The 15,405-nt window shown below is 45.8% G+C and overlaps 2 protein-coding genes across 2 annotated transcripts; both read left to right on the forward strand.

The window, feature by feature from the left end:
• Positions 1 to 2,916: 2,916 nt before the first annotated feature.
• Positions 2,917 to 8,290, forward strand: LOC309579667 (protein FAM83D-like; the record flags this gene model as incomplete). Its single annotated transcript, XM_082293089.1, has 4 exons — positions 2,917 to 3,366; positions 5,965 to 6,132; positions 6,847 to 6,971; positions 7,339 to 8,290. The coding sequence occupies 4 exons, from the start codon at positions 2,917 to 2,919 to the stop codon at positions 8,288 to 8,290; spliced, it is 1,695 nt and encodes a 564-aa protein (XP_082149215.1).
• Positions 8,291 to 10,306: 2,016 nt separating this feature from the next.
• On the forward strand, positions 10,307 to 13,158 carry LOC309579565 (protein FAM83D-B-like; the record flags this gene model as incomplete). Its single annotated transcript, XM_082292970.1, has 4 exons — positions 10,307 to 10,756; positions 11,643 to 11,810; positions 12,404 to 12,528; positions 12,768 to 13,158. 4 exons carry the CDS (start codon positions 10,307 to 10,309, stop codon positions 13,156 to 13,158), a joined length of 1,134 nt encoding a protein of 377 aa, XP_082149096.1.
• Between the last annotated feature and the right edge of the window lie 2,247 nt (positions 13,159 to 15,405).

Raw genomic sequence — 15,405 nt, forward strand, 5'->3', positions numbered from 1 at the left:
AGCAGCATTACAACAACAGTGGGGTTTTGATATGTGTGTTTTAAAGGCCATCCCAGTGGAAAGCTCTGAGGTACAAAGCAGAGGGCACTTGGCGGTTTCATTGGATCTTAATATGGCTAAAAAGCTGTGGAAACTAGAAGTCATGTTGTGACTGGCATATCTTAGTTTATTAGAGGAACATTTGAGGTTTTTATGATATTTATAGGCTCAATAAATATCTAATTACAGATTCAAGGCCAGATTAGAATCCCAGTTCAGTTACCAGTGAGCCAAAGGTTGTAGCTGCAGAGATTTGTGAATGGGAGTGTATTGACAGGTCTATTGCAGGCAGAGCTGCACAAGAATAACCCTCCTGCTCCCAACATTTTCCTGTGTGCTGAATTTGTCCTGTTTCTAGCAAACTAAGTGGTTGATGAGAGCAGCCTTACGTTCCATATTGAAAGAAATTTGTTAGATGGAGAAAAAGGTGTCTTTCAAAACAATGTCTCTACTTTACTGAGCTCAGGCAAGGAAGCCCCAGCACTGAAAAGTTAGATAAGGGCTTAAGTACCATTGCTGGGATCTGTTTGAAATCAGACCTGGATCTGTGTTTCACATACCACATGATGCGATTTCAGCCCACTTAATTTCACTTCTTTGGTGCTCCTGAATCTTAAAACCCTCCCAGTTTTGGGAAGAACTGACTCTCGCTGATGTTTCTGTGCCATCTTGGAGGTGTGGTTGAAGAACCACCTGGATGAGGAACTCCTGGTAGGGAAGGAGAAGAGCATGACAAGGCAACAGCAATAATGACAGTGCAATACTCAGTGGAGGCAATGAATTCTTGAGCTTATTGAGCAGGGTCTTATTTCACGGGGTTGAAGTCCCTTAAAAGCTCCCAAATGGCATTACAGCTTCTGTCTAGTGTCCTTTTTTCTTCAGTCTTGGAGCTCTGATTACCCACATTGTCCCTGCTAAAACAAAATCAGTGTTACCATGGAAAAGGGAATATCCTGAGAAGGCAATAGCACTGATCTCCAGTGAGCCATGGATGAACTGCTGTCTGTCTGCTGGAAGGTTTCTCCCTACACCTGGGTTATTTCCGTGCCTTATACTTGCTAAAGGTAACTTGTCTCTGGAAGGTTTGTGGTGACTATACAGTTCTTGCTGATCTTTAACTTGGAGACTTTTGCAAGGGGATAACAGTTCAGAGCATGCCAGATTTTGACATTGTTATTTGCTCTTTCAATTTCTCTCATTATTGCCACTTCTCTCTTCCTAAATACACAGAACAGAAATGCACAGGGGCTTCATTCTATTTTAACAAATCACGTTGACTGCTTTGGTGTAGCAGTTCTCTACAGGCAGAATCCAGAACATGCTTGTAGCAGCAAGGTCTCGCCTCTTACTACAGAACACATTTCCTCTTTTTGTTTCGTTTTGTTTTGCCCATGGCTGTGCAACAGCACAGTTCTCCCTGGTTGCTTTTCACCTCTATTCTGTTTTCATGTTGGCCAAACTGGTAATGGACTTTTCAGTTCCTTCACACAATTCAAGTACCACTGGGCTCTCTGGGCAACATCTGCCATGGCACAATTACAACCTAGAATATTTTGCTGTATTTCAACCGTGGAAGCTGTAGTAGAGGAGACTCTGCTCAAGATACCTGTTCCCAAAGCTACACCAATGCAATGATCTCCACCCGCAGCAGGAGGGGAGATACGGGTTTTTAAACAGTGCAGATGCAGCCTTAGTATTGCCACCATTATGTCTTCAGCCTTTAGATTGCAGTGTGAGATTGCAGGAGTGTGGATAACCCTGGTACAGCTTGGCGGGACTGCTGCGTGTACAGGACAGTGAGAGATGATGGCAAGCCTTCTGCAATAACTCGTAATTCCATTGATCAGTAGTAAACGATGTACAAATAAAACTTGATGAGATGTATTTTATGTGAAGAAAAAAATAATGTAAGAACTGTATATTGTATTAGCAGCTTTGTGTATAAAATGGCATTTTGGCAATCAGAGTCTAATATATTTAAAACTTTTTTTAAAAAAGGATATTTGATATTGTATGGAATTGACTTTATTGCTACTGTAAGTATGAAGATGGTTTCTTAACATGTTGAAGCAATGCATAAAATCTTAAACTTTATGTAAAACTCATGCCAAAAGGGTATGTTTGACAGTATTAGCACCTGACTCAGTGTCTTTAATAGAGAGATTGAATTTTTTAATTTAAAAATTATATTAAATTTCTTTTAATAATACAAAAATGCCACTGAGGGTTTTTTTTGTTGTTGTTGTTGTTTTTTTTTCAATTGGTTTACATCTTGGGACTCTGTTAAATGTCTCTGCCTCTCAACTCTCTACAGCCAGGGGATGTCTAGAAGAGGAAATCTAGGCAATGGGTGGGTGTAAATTTTTGTTTCAAATGTAGAGCTCAGGAAGCGTTTAGACAATGCTGTCAGGGGCATGGTGGGACTCTTGGGGCTGCTCTTTGTATGGCCGGGAATTGGACTTTGATGAGGCTTGGGTATCCCTTCCACCACCGAATATTCTGTGATTCGGTGAAGCAGCGGCAGTGGGTGCTGGAGATAAGCTGGAAAGCCCAAGCTGTGTCTGCCTCCCGTGGGCCTGGGAGTGTCCGAGTGTTCGGCTCCAGCATTTGTTAGCGCGCATCATTACGAGCGTCCTTCTCAGAGGGGTCTGATTCTGTTCCGGGCAAAAGCTCGGCGATCTCTCCCACCCCCCGAAGGCCAGCAGGGCTCGGGGCCGGGCTGTGTCCCAGCCGCGGAGCTCCGTCCCCGTCCCGCCCGGGGAGGCGGTGCCGCCCTGCCGGAGCCAACGGCGGCGCGGGGCGGGGAAGCGGCGGCCGCGTTGTTTGGATTCAAACTCGCCATAAAGCGCCCGCCGGGCTGAGCCCCGCGCTCCGGCCATGGCCAACGCGTCGCAGTGTCTGGAGGAGGGCTCGGGGCGCTGGCCGCCGCCGGCCGGGCCGTACAGCGAGGCGCAGCGGCTGGCGCTGGAGGAGCTGGTGGCGGGCGGCCCCGAGGCGCTGCGGGCTTTCCTGCGGCGGGAGCAGCTGCCGCCCTTCCTGTCGGAGCCCGAGGTGCAGGACATCGCGCGGGCCGCGCTGCCGCCCGCCGCGGGCCCGGAGCCGGCGGCCGAGCTCTCGGCCGGCGCCTCGCTCGACGCCTCGTCGCTCACCTACTTCCCCGAGCGCTCGGACCTGGAGCCGCCGGCGCTGGAGCTGGGCTGGCCGGGCTTCGCCAGCGGCGCCTTCCGCGGGCTGCCGCGGGTGGAGGCGCATTTCCAGCCCGGCTGCGGGGACAGCATCTACGGCTGCAAGGAGGCGGTGCGGCGGCAGATCCGCTCCGCGCGGCAGGTGAGTGCCCGAAGACCTCCCTGCCCTGCCCGGGGTCCCTCTCCCCTGGGTCTGCGAGCACATCAAAAGCCGGCACCGGCATCGATAAGCGTCTCCATGGGTAACCGAGCAAAGCCAAGTGGCTTTAAAACCCTGTCGAGCAGACAGTGTTTCATTAAGGAAGACAAGCTCGAAAATACACAAAGAGTGGCAGCACTCCGTATGCTGCATCTGCGAGCTCTCCCTTTCCCGGCTCCTCCGGAGGTGATGCGCCAAGAGCTCCCCGTTCCGCAGCGCTGCTGCCTTGGAGCACGGCTGCTGTATCCAGCTGATCCTGGATCTCACCCGGAGTGGAAGGTCTCCTATTCAAGATTCCTTACTGATGTGCTCTGCCTGACAGATTCTCTTGCAAAAACCTCCTACTGTCCCTTAAAGGGTGTGACACAGAACAGGCCTCTTTTATAAAAGAACATTACCTACAGATATAACACTGTGATTGTATTTCCCTTCCTTAGGTCACTAATTGCCCCCAAGTGACGTACAGACCTGTTTTTGACAGGACTTTCCTCCTACAGGAGTGGACGCTTTTGTTCTGATGCACTGTATGGCTTGAAAATCACGTGGCGTAGTAACTTGTAACTGTTCCCTGTAACTCATTGCATTCCTGGAGTTCGTAGCCTCCAACCGTAATCCCCAGCCGGGAACCACCCTTCTCCTTAGCAGCCATTCAATTGGCTCAGCTGAAATTTAAATGTGCAGCTTCCTTTTTGGGTGGCCAGATGAAGCAACCCTTGTCTCTTTGTGTAACGTGCTCGCACATGGCACACCCTGAATCAGCAACTGAGCTTGGTCTCTATTCCCTTCCGAGGGCAGAAGCTTAGGGTGTGTGTGAGGATGACATGAACGACGGGCTCCTTGCCAGAAACGGTCACAGAGGAAGCTCTGTTCTCAAACAATCCCTGTCAGGTATATGAGACCAGTCTGGTAACTCGAGTAAACGCCATAAAAACATCTGCTCCCCCCAAAAGCTGTACTTGTTTGTAATATTGTTCCTTGCAGCATCCTGTCAAACACCTTTCCTCAAACTGACCCAAGAGCCAGGCAAGCTGCTCCTGCCCTATCTGTGGCTTGTGGCTGATCCAGGGAGCGTTTTTGTGGACATAAAGGACATTTTTGACACCCTAAAATTTACTGAATGTCAGATTCTGTGTGATAGTTCTCAATCATTTCTGAGTTCCTCAAGTTAATGTGAAGACTGGGAAAACTTCAGATGCTGCATAATTTCTTCCCTGACTAGCGCACTCAAATGCAGTTAGTTCAAGTGACTGCTGCTATCTTGTCCTTGCTATCCTGAATAGATAAATGTAGAAAAGGGTTTTCTCTCTTTCCTCTAAGCACTTTGGGCAAAACTGTATTTCATTTTCAGCTGCTGATTCTGGGACTAGAACTCAAACGTGCTGTGAATTGAGCAGTCATGTGAAGGTGTCAGTGTTCCCAAGGATTTAGTGTGAATTGTTTTATTTTTCAGGGATGGTTTTCTTACTTGTCTGGTCTTGTCAAAAGCATCTTATTGGGTTTTTTATCTTCTTCAACACTTAGCCAAATGATTGGGTGGCAAGAAGCATAGGACGCACGCCAGAAGCACCAACTTAAAGTAACTTTTTGTAGAAATACCCATGTGCTTGTGCAGGTTATATGTAACAACTCAGCCAAATGGAACCAGTCCCTTAGGGAGCAGGACAGAGTTGGGAATGCAGAGCTCAGCCTGTTCCTGTGGGAAATGTTTCCTGTGAGTACAGGCCATGCCACACACAGAGCAGCTGTGTTGCGTGCTTACACACCTTGGGTGTGCTGCAGCAGCCTCCATCTGGTAAGGGCAGGTGCCAGGTATCCACAGTGGTTGTATAATCATTGTTCTTTATGCTGGTTTAATAGAAGGAAAATGAAAAATTCAGTAATGAAGCTGAATCCTTTATGCCTCTGTGTCCCTACACAGAGGTGGTTTTGAAGGGTGAGAACTCTAGCACCACATCAGTGTGTGAGGCGGCTCCGAATTAGCTGGAGAGATGGTTCAAATATGTGACCTTCCCATCTTATGATCTGCCTTTTTTAAAGAACTGTTGAGTGAGTGGAGGGGTTTCCTGTGAAGATATGGGATAGAAACTCAGTAAGAATCTAGAAACCAGGAGGAGTCTGGAAATCAGCTGGAGTTTGTGAGATGTGACAGCAAGGAGGCCATTTGAGCTAATTCTCCTGTAGCTGCTTGAAACACTGGGAGAACCTGTGGAGATGGTTTGTCTGGAGTCCCAATTCTGCTGTGATAGCTTCCTCAATGTGGCCACATTATAGGGGATTGTGTAGGAAAGGAGGATGTGAAAGTGTACAAAAGCAGCAGACATGAGGAAAAACATATTCAGGCCTATGCTTTGTATGCTGGAGCACAGTGAATTTACAGGAATGTTGTGGGAATATAGAAATCTTTTAGAACCTGCCTGGGCCTGTGCAGCAGGACAAGGAATTGTGCATGTGGCCCTGATGATAGCAGCAGGAGAAAATGGCTGTGGGAGGCAGTGGCCATGTGTAAAATAAATCCCTTGAGTGTTGTGATTTTCCTTGCAGGTGATTGCCCTTGTGATGGATTCCTTCACAGACATTGAGATCTTCAGTGACCTTCAGGACGCCTATAAACACCGCCAAGTCCCTGTCTACATCCTTCTTGACCAGGAATTTGTACCCCATTTCTTGAAAATGTGCAACAATTTGGGAGTTTGTCCTGAGCAGGAAAGTGTAAGTACTAAATTAGGGTCAGGGTGGTTTGTTTTTATTTTTGTGGTACAGTTTATGTATATCAAAGAAACACTTCTGTAAAGCATCAGACTGCCTTGAAAGGCTAAAGCAACCTGTCTGTTGCCCATATGTAGGAGCTACAACCATGGTGTGCACCAGCCCCATGTGCTGGGTGCAGTGTGCACTGGGATCTCTGTCCTGAGGATGCAACAATTTTCAGGGATTTAATTTTGCAATATTTAAATAGCTTTATTCTTTGGCTCAAGGAACTGCTTGCTAAGGAAAACAGAAACGTGGGAAGCTCAAGGGTGGTATAGCTCTGGTATCATCTGCTTTCTTTCCTAATACTTTATTTTAAAAGGATTTGGATGATGTGAGCCAGGTGATTTGCTTAGTTGCTGTGAATATAAACTGACATGGCTGTGTTATGGCTTGGCTTGGATAGGCTTATGTTCACTGCAGTAGAAGTTTCTCTGGACAGGGAGCGATGCCCTTCCTGGGCAATGATTAATTGGAACTGACTGTTCTCACTCAATCTAACAGAAATTTAGCACTGTGTGATTAATAATACTCATATACAGACTGTATTAAAAAGTTCATTTCATTCCTATCTTCCATGGTGTGTGTAGCTGCTTTTAAGTAGAATTGCTAATTAAAAGCTTTTTGAAGTTAACTTAAATCTGATGTTACTTCTTCCTCTCTTTTCTGAACCAGATGATGAGAGTTCGAACTCTCACAGGGAGCACGTACTACATGAGGTCAGGTGCCAAACTTGTTGGGAAAGCCAAAGAGAAATTCATGTTGATTGATGGCATTAGAGTGGCAACAGGCTCCTACAGGCAAGTACTGGGGTCTGCTGGTGCCCAGTGAAGCTGTAGAAAGGGGGATTTGCTGCAAGAAGGGGGATTTGCTGCAAGAAGGATGTATTAACTTTGCTGTTTGCTTGGCGTTAATGAGTGCAAATGGCACATGGGCTAGCTGAGTCGACATGGGGCTGACATAAATCTGAAAACACCTTTGGAGAACTGGTTTACACAAGTTGTTGCTAGCAGGGGGCTTGGCCATGGCTAAATAGAGTTCTTCCTGCAGAAATGAATAGTCTGTTGTTCTTACCTTGCCTTCATTTTTAAGCTGTCTTGCTGTCTGTAGCTGTATGTGTTGAAATGCACTGGAGATTAACTGTGAGTCTTGGTTTGTTTTCAACAGTTTCACATGGTCCGATGGGAAACTGAACAGCAGCAACTTGCTGGTGTTGTCAGGTCAAGTGGTTGAACACTTTGACCTCCAGTTCAGGATTCTTTATGCCCAGTCACTGCCCATCAGCCCTAAGCAACCGTCCAGCTGCAGGAATAGTGGCATGTTTGATCACCTGCTGACCAGAAGAGAGTCCTCTAAAGAATATACTGTGGAAGGCAACTTGAGAGCAGAATTTGCCAGACTGTCTAGCACTCCAAAGAAATTGCTGGAAAAACCAGATCAAACTGAATATACTCCTGCGGGAAAGCTTTGTAACCTGGGGCATTCCTGCCTGTGTGAAGAGGAGTCATTCAGCAATCAAGGGGCCACAATGGAACAGAAAAGTGCATCAACTCAAACTGGCCCGTGGGAAGAGATGGCAGCTGTGACCACGTGTAATGCAGCCACTCAGGCCAGTGCTGCCACAGCAGATGCTGGCACTCAGGCTTCTGTCATGGCCAGAGTGACAGGCACTCAGACATCAATTTTGCTGAAGACTGCAGTGACACAGACCAAGGAAGAGAGCACAGAAACACCCCTCCTTCCCAGAAAGTTGTCAAAAGAAGAATATTCTGTGTCTGGAAAGGCTGTATCCAGTTCTAGTCTGCACTCGCTGTCTTCATCATCATCCCAATGCTCTCTTGCAAGCTCTGCAGGCTCAATATCTTCTCTCCGGTCCTTTGAATATTCCAGCAGTCACAGGGCACAGTATTTCCAAAAACTGCATAAAGAGAGGCAATTCCACTACTCCACGATCAGGTCGAAGCTGAGCCACATGGTGGATATGCTGTCCCGGCGGGGTCGTGTCCCTGGGAGCTACATGACCCAGTACCCTGGCAGGTGCAGCCTAAAGCAGAGGCGGGACATCAGTGCCAGCCTGCACAGCCTCCGCGACGCCTCGCTCTTTTCCCTGAATAAATGATTCCTGCCCTGACCACAGAACGCACAAACCCCAGTCTCAAGCTGCTGTCACTTTGTATCTAAAGATTCTTCCACTTCCATCCAGCACTTTTACTTTTTTAATAGGTGTGTACGTCACTCTCCAGCACTTTGTTTTACACTATGCAATGTAAGCAATGAAAAAGAGGAATTATATGGTAACTACTTACAGATTCCTCTTGTATGCGTGAGTGGTGAAGATCATTTTAATTCTGGGTATTTAACCTCAAAACTGAACTTGTTACTGCTTTCTGGGATTGTTAATGCCCTAGTTTTAATTTATGTAGACTTGGAAAAGTCTGAGTCAGAATGAACTTGCTCAGAGTGACTTTGTAGATCTATCTTATACCAAGGAACTCTCAATCTCTTTTCCCAATATTGGCTTTTATTTCTACCTTATCTTTGACAGGAGAGGAATCAGCTTTTATAAAAAGCCATAAAGCTGTTTTTATTCTAACTTCTGTGATATATATGTTACTCTTCCACTAAGGTTGCAAAGGGTCTCTTGAAACAGTTGCAGGTTATCTTCAACTGTATTCTTTTTTCATTGTTTAAGCCTTCTGAAACAGACTGAGCTATCTATCTCTTTAGTTTGATCATGCTCTCGTGCCTTTGTGTAGAGATATATAAATATGTGTGTGCTTCCTTCTTTGCAGTGAACTTTGCGGCGAGGCAATCACTGAGGGCATGTGACAAAGCCCCTGTTCAAAAGTAAACTGACAAATGCACTACGAAATGTTATGGGTTATGTCGGGTAATGTTAATTTACAAGTAACTGTAGGAGTTAAATAAACGTTTTTCTCTTTTTAACTGTCTTATCTGAAATACTCTTTCTTGCACTGTCTATCATTTTTACCCTACTAACTTGGTTTGAGGAGCTGAAGTGCCACTCTAGTTTTTGAAGATACTTTCAATATTGAGTAGACCTTAGGTTAAGCTGCTTTGGAAAGTCTTTATCTGACTGCAGATTTCTGTGCATGTCTGTGCTTGCTGGGTCTCTTACCTGAGCAGTGTGTGCAGTCTTTGCCTGAGATCTGACCTGTACTGTTTTTCCTTAGACTTGCATCTCAATACTTCAGTGACCAACCACACTGAATTCTGCCAAATCTAACCAGAGTCTGGGTTATGTATTTTATTGTTTAGGGGTACATGTGTCCAGTAGATGGCACATTTCAGCTGTTGGCTTGATTATTGAATGAATGAATAAAAATATCCGTAACTCCAAAAGATTGCAAGTGTTGAGAGCAACTAACACTGAAATCTCTAACTAACTGTCCAAAATCTCTATGGACAAAGAGGCTTAGCTACTTTTATTACTTGGATTTCAAAGCAGCCATTCCTTCACTAAAGTAGGAGGTGTGGAAAAAAAGTTTTGTCTGCACTTGTTGAAAACGATAATGTACTTTATTGCTTGATCCCCGAATCTGGAACACTGGCAGCAAACCAAGTTGCAGGGAGCCAAGATACACCTTCAAAGCCAATATCGAGTTGTATTTTTAAGAGCTTAAGTCCTTCAGTTCTTGAATGTATGTAAAATCACCTTGTTTGTTCTATGTGCTCTTAAACTTTATTATACCGTGCAGCTGTTAAGGTACTCTAACAGGAACAAGAAACAGTTTACAAATAAACTCCTTTTTGCCATGGGGTTTTCACCTGATCATCTCTGAGCTTTGTTTCTGTTTATTTGGCATTTTAAATCGGGGTGACTAAGTCATTTCGTCGGCGCTTGGTGCCTTCCTGCTGGGGCCATTTGCCCTCTCCAACCTTAGGAGCAGCCTTTTGATCCGGGCTGGGCAGCAGGTCCAGGGCTGGGCTTATCCTTCCTCCTTAGAGGCTGGCGCTTCTGCGGGCGCTTCCCTGGGCGTGGGGAAGGCTGCCGGCTGTGCCACCCGTGACTGTCCCGTGGGCGAGCGGCCGGGAGGAGCGGAGCCGGGCGGGAGGTGCGGAGGAGCCCGCGGAGCGCTATAAAGAGCCGGGGCAGCGCCGGGGCGCTCCGGCCATGGCCAACGCGTCGCAGTGTCTGGAGGAGGGCTCGGGGCGCTGGCCGCCGCCGGCCGGGCCGTACAGCGAGGCGCAGCGGCTGGCGCTGGAGGAGCTGGTGGCGGGCGGCCCCGAGGCGCTGCGGGCTTTCCTGCGGCGGGAGCAGCTGCCGCCCTTCCTGTCGGAGCCCGAGGTGCAGGACATCGCGCGGGCCGCGCTGCCGCCCGCCGCGGGCCCGGAGCCGGCGGCCGAGCTCTCGGCCGGCGCCTCGCTCGACGCCTCGTCGCTCACCTACTTCCCCGAGCGCTCGGACCTGGAGCCGCCGGCGCTGGAGCTGGGCTGGCCGGGCTTCGCCAGCGGCGCCTTCCGCGGGCTGCCGCGGGTGGAGGCGCATTTCCAGCCCGGCTGCGGGGACAGCATCTACGGCTGCAAGGAGGCGGTGCGGCGGCAGATCCGCTCCGCGCGGCAGGTGAGAGCCCACGGCGGCCCCGCTCCCGCCCGCACCGCCCTGCGCAGCTTCCGGGGGCCGCCTCGTCCTTCCCCGCTTCACTTTACTCTTACATAAACTCCCGATTTTACTTACTCTGCTGTTTCGTATTGCTTTATATCTTTCCCACTGTCTTTTCTAGTTATTTTTTTAACACGTTCATTATTTGCCAGCTTTTCCCCCCCTTACTGCTGGAAACCGAGTCCGGACTCTCTGGGTGCCGCTGAGCTCCCTCAGGGAGCTGGCACCTGTGAGCGATACATCCCGAGTGTGCCCATTCCCGGCTCTCTGAAATAGCCTTTGCTTCCCCATCCTGCAGAGGATCCACGGCACACCCTGGGGTTCAGCCCATGGGGAAGATCTGCGGGGGTAGGAGCTGAGTCTCAATGGACGTTTTGCTCAGCTCTTGACTTGAAATATGAGAATCTGAATAATAAGTTGAAGACAAACCTTTTATCTTAAACAGAGAGGTGAGATGTAAAGAGCAGTCAGACACTGGTGGGTTTGGGTTTTTTTACTGTTTCTTCTCATATTTGAAAAGTTGAAAGACTGGAAAACTGTAGCATTGGAATTAAGCTCACCTTTTTCTTCTGGCAATGCTTTTGAGGAAAAGACATCTGTTCTTGGAAAAATCCCCTCTTGCCTAGGAAGAGATCAAATTTGCCTAACATAGAGCAAAACCAGGGGTCTAGTTCTGTTTCAGGGTGCGGAAGAATGCATTGAATCACGGAAGACTGTACCATGTTCCATAACCACCTGAAAAAAAGGCAGGGGGGAATATTTAATTTGAAAATCAAATTTCTCATGTGCTATCTCCCTTGCGATGCTGTGGAAACAGCCTAATGGTTTTTTCTGAAACTCGTTGCAGATGATTGCCCTGGTTATGGATTCCTTCACAGATACTGATATCTTCACAGACCTCTTGGAAGCCTGTAGCCAGTGGCAAGTTAAAGTGTATATCCTTCTAGATCAGTCTTCGTTTTCCCACTTTCTAAAAATGTGCAAGGATCTGGGAGTTGACCTTGAGCAGGAAAAGGTGAGCCTTGTCATATTTATAGGGGTAGGGAACTGAATCTCTCATGAGTGTAATCTTTGAGCTGACAAAAGAAGAATTTATTACACCTGCTGCCACAACTTAAAATGGGGGTTATGTAGCTCCAGCTCTTTTTTGGAAGATTTAACAATTCTTACATAAGGCAGCAATTAATAGAAAATCTGAAATATTTGTAATTGGATGTTACAGCTGCTTTCTGAGCACAAATACTAATTGAATGTTCAAGGAAATGCAGGAGGAATGTCCAGTTCCTAAAGCATGACTGGAGTTGCTTGGGCTCACCGAAACTTCGAAGGCTGATGGAGAAGCAGGTTCTCAGGAGTCTGTGGAATTTGGATCCTGACAATTATGTGACAGGAATTTTCACAGTCACATTCTGCACAGTCAGTTTATGGGTTTGCCCCTTAGTGTCACCTCTTTTCCTACAAAAATGAGACAAAAATCATCACTTGGTTCCTAGTGGGTCAGTCTTGTGCCAGCGTGCAGTTCAGCAGGGATGGTTATTCCTGTGTTACTCCTTTAAATGCAATCACTGGACTTTGCAGTCCACCTGACTCTTGCTGTGTCTTTAACAGCTGATGAGGGTTCGAATTATCACGGGGAGCACATACTGCACCAGGTCAGGTGTCAAAATCATTGGAAAAGTCCGTGAAAAGTTCATGTTAATTGATGGCATTCGAGTGACAACAGGCTCCTACAGGCAAGTGCCGATTTCTTTCTGTTGCTTAACATAATTTCTCTATCTGGAAAGTAAAACCAGCAATGTTGCTTTCCTTATCAGATTTTATGACTAACATTTATCCTTAAAAGACCCCACTGCTCATCAGTTGGGTTGCAAGAACAACATAACTAAATGTGATGAAGGAGAATTTTCAGTGAATACTTTCTTTACTAATTATTTTGAATTAACTCATAATTTTTCCACTCTTCCTTTGCTAGTTTTACGTGGACAGATGGGAAGCTGAACAGCAATAACATTTTGATCCTGTCAGGCCCTGCAGTCGCGCACTTTGACCTGGAATTTCGGATTCTTCATTCACGGTCAAAGCCTATCAACTTCAAAGAGTTTTCCAGCTGCAAGAAGAACAGGGTGTGGGACCAGCTGTTCAGGATAACAGTGGCTTCCAGAGACGTGACCAGGGAACACTTCCTGAGAATGGAATTTTTGTATCTGAGAGCATTTGTAGGAGATCTGAAGAGGAAGAGGAGCTGGCTGCATGCCTCCAGGGAGGCCGTGTACACCCCAAATAACACGATGCACACCTCCCCCCCGCTGACTAAGAGGAATGGCTCCCTGGTTATGAGGCCACACTGGATCATAGAGAGATGAACTGCATGTCCACACAGAGCAAGAAGCAGAACCTCAGGAACCACGTCCATCCATCCCTGTCCAGCACTATCTTGCAGTGTGTTTGTGAGAGCAGCTGGGAAAGAAACCTCAGACAGAGAGAAAGTGAAACTGGAATTGTGGCTTTGCTTGAAGAACACTATAAAGCCATTATTGACTTCTACTATTCTGTTAAATTTTCATTTCTCAACGTGTTCATGCATGTTTTAAGCTGATGGGTTGGCAGCGTCATGGCTCAGTAGCTCAACCCTTATTTCTAAGAAATCTGGGTATTGAAATTAATACTGCTTAAAAGTCTGTTCCAAGGATGAAAGCAGGATTGCTGTTCAGTTCTGCAATCAGTCTTGGTCTTGTGTTGTACAAACTCTCCATCAACTGTTTCATGACACAGAACTGGAGTAACCCTAATCTAGAAACTAGTAGGTCAGTACCACACTACTACTCCTCAAATGCTACATTTTCTTCACACAAAGCTGTGCTGGCAGGCAGAATGAGCTAATGTGTCAGCAAACAAGGTTTTAGTAGTGACTGAATTTCAAATGACCTTTATATTAGACTGGACTGTTGGACATCATGCAATAAATGTGTGCAAGTGATAATATTCTAAAGGACCCACTATGTTTGTAGTAGAGCCAAATGAGACCAATTCCTTGGCATTGCCAGATCTTTTTGGTTTCTTTGTGGCTGCTGCCACAGTCTGATCTTGTGGGAAAAGCTGAGTGGATCTGAAATCTGTGAAGCTGCTGCATCTTCACAAAAGTCCAAATTTCATCAGAAATGCAATGACACAAAAGTCAGCAACAGAACCATTTTTAAGGTCTCATGGATGCTCAATTTTTTTTATTATTATTTTTTAACCCATTCGTTTCTGGAGGTACAAAACCACCCTTAAATGAATAAGCTATCCTCCCAAACAGCTGCTCATTGAGGTACTGAAGTTCCAGCAGCCTGGCAGTGCAAATACTCATTAGTCAAAGCAAAGGTTTACCATTTCTCAGGTTGTTCTTGTGACTCTTCTACTGCAAAATACTTGGGTATATGCTTGTGTGAGTGTCCTGTGGGTTCTGGGCTTCAGAAAGGAAGGTTAAAACTTAGCTGGGGAATTTCACATGGGTTTCAGCTAATTAGCAGCAAGATAGCATTAAACTGGACAGATGGATCTTACAAGAAATGTCTTTATGGACAATCCAATAATGTACTGATTAGTATGCAACTAATCTGGGCCCTTTTTCTTCTGCACTTACAATCATTGAAATGTAATCATTCTGGCTCTCCTAATCTGTAAATATTCAATAGTTTATAGCTTTGTACTATTAACTTCCATCCACATGTAAAGAAGTTTGAAATATGTATTTTTATTCTTACCTGTATTTTCCATAAAGACAAAACCCATACAGTGTTGTACTCTATGCAAAATACTGTTTGTGCAATCTTATTTTCATAATAATTATCTGTATAGATTTTCTCAAATATAACTTTTCCACTTTGTTGTTCATGTTATCAATAGGCAGCTCTTTCCATGTGGGATTTTTTCTCAACAATTACTAATATATTGATGATACAAAATACTATGATTTGTGTTTATTTTTGACAGTGTGGACTTAATATCAAAAGTATATTGAAATATATACCTAGAACTTTAGGAACATCGTAATTATAACTTAATAACCTCTTTTACATGTGGTTACTCAGCGTAACAAGTGGCCATGGAGGTAGAGTGCTGTGAGGTGCTGTTTGTGTTAATCACCATAACTGCACTGCTAGCATGGGAAGTTATAAGAATATAAAATGTGATTTTATTTTTTTTCCTATAAGCATGAATATTTGACAGTATTACTGAACTCACTAGAAGCAATTTGGGCTTTCTATTTTTTATATTTCCTCTAGCTTCTACTTAATTTACTCAAAGCCTACATTAAGTTTGAGTCAGTACTAACTTCCATGGGCTTTCATGGGTGTGCCTGTGGTTTAAGCAGGCTGTAAGGAGCCTGTGAGGGGGCACAGCGGCATCTACTCACTATTAGTGTGATCATTTTCCTTCTTTTCCTTCAGCTCCCTGGTACAAAGTGCAGCAGCTGTGGCATGGATAGTGTGGAGGCATCCTCCACTGGAGAATGAATCAGCTCTAATTAATTAATGAGCAACGACTTTTGGGCAGTGATCTCCCAGTCCTGTTAAATCCTGTGTGCTCCACCAGGTGATCCCAGAATGGTTTGGGTTGGAAAAGAC

The sequence above is a fragment of the Coloeus monedula genome, assembly GCF_965178545.1.
Source record: "Coloeus monedula genome assembly, chromosome: 17".
In the NCBI taxonomy this organism is placed as follows: domain Eukaryota; kingdom Metazoa; phylum Chordata; class Aves; order Passeriformes; family Corvidae; genus Coloeus; species Coloeus monedula.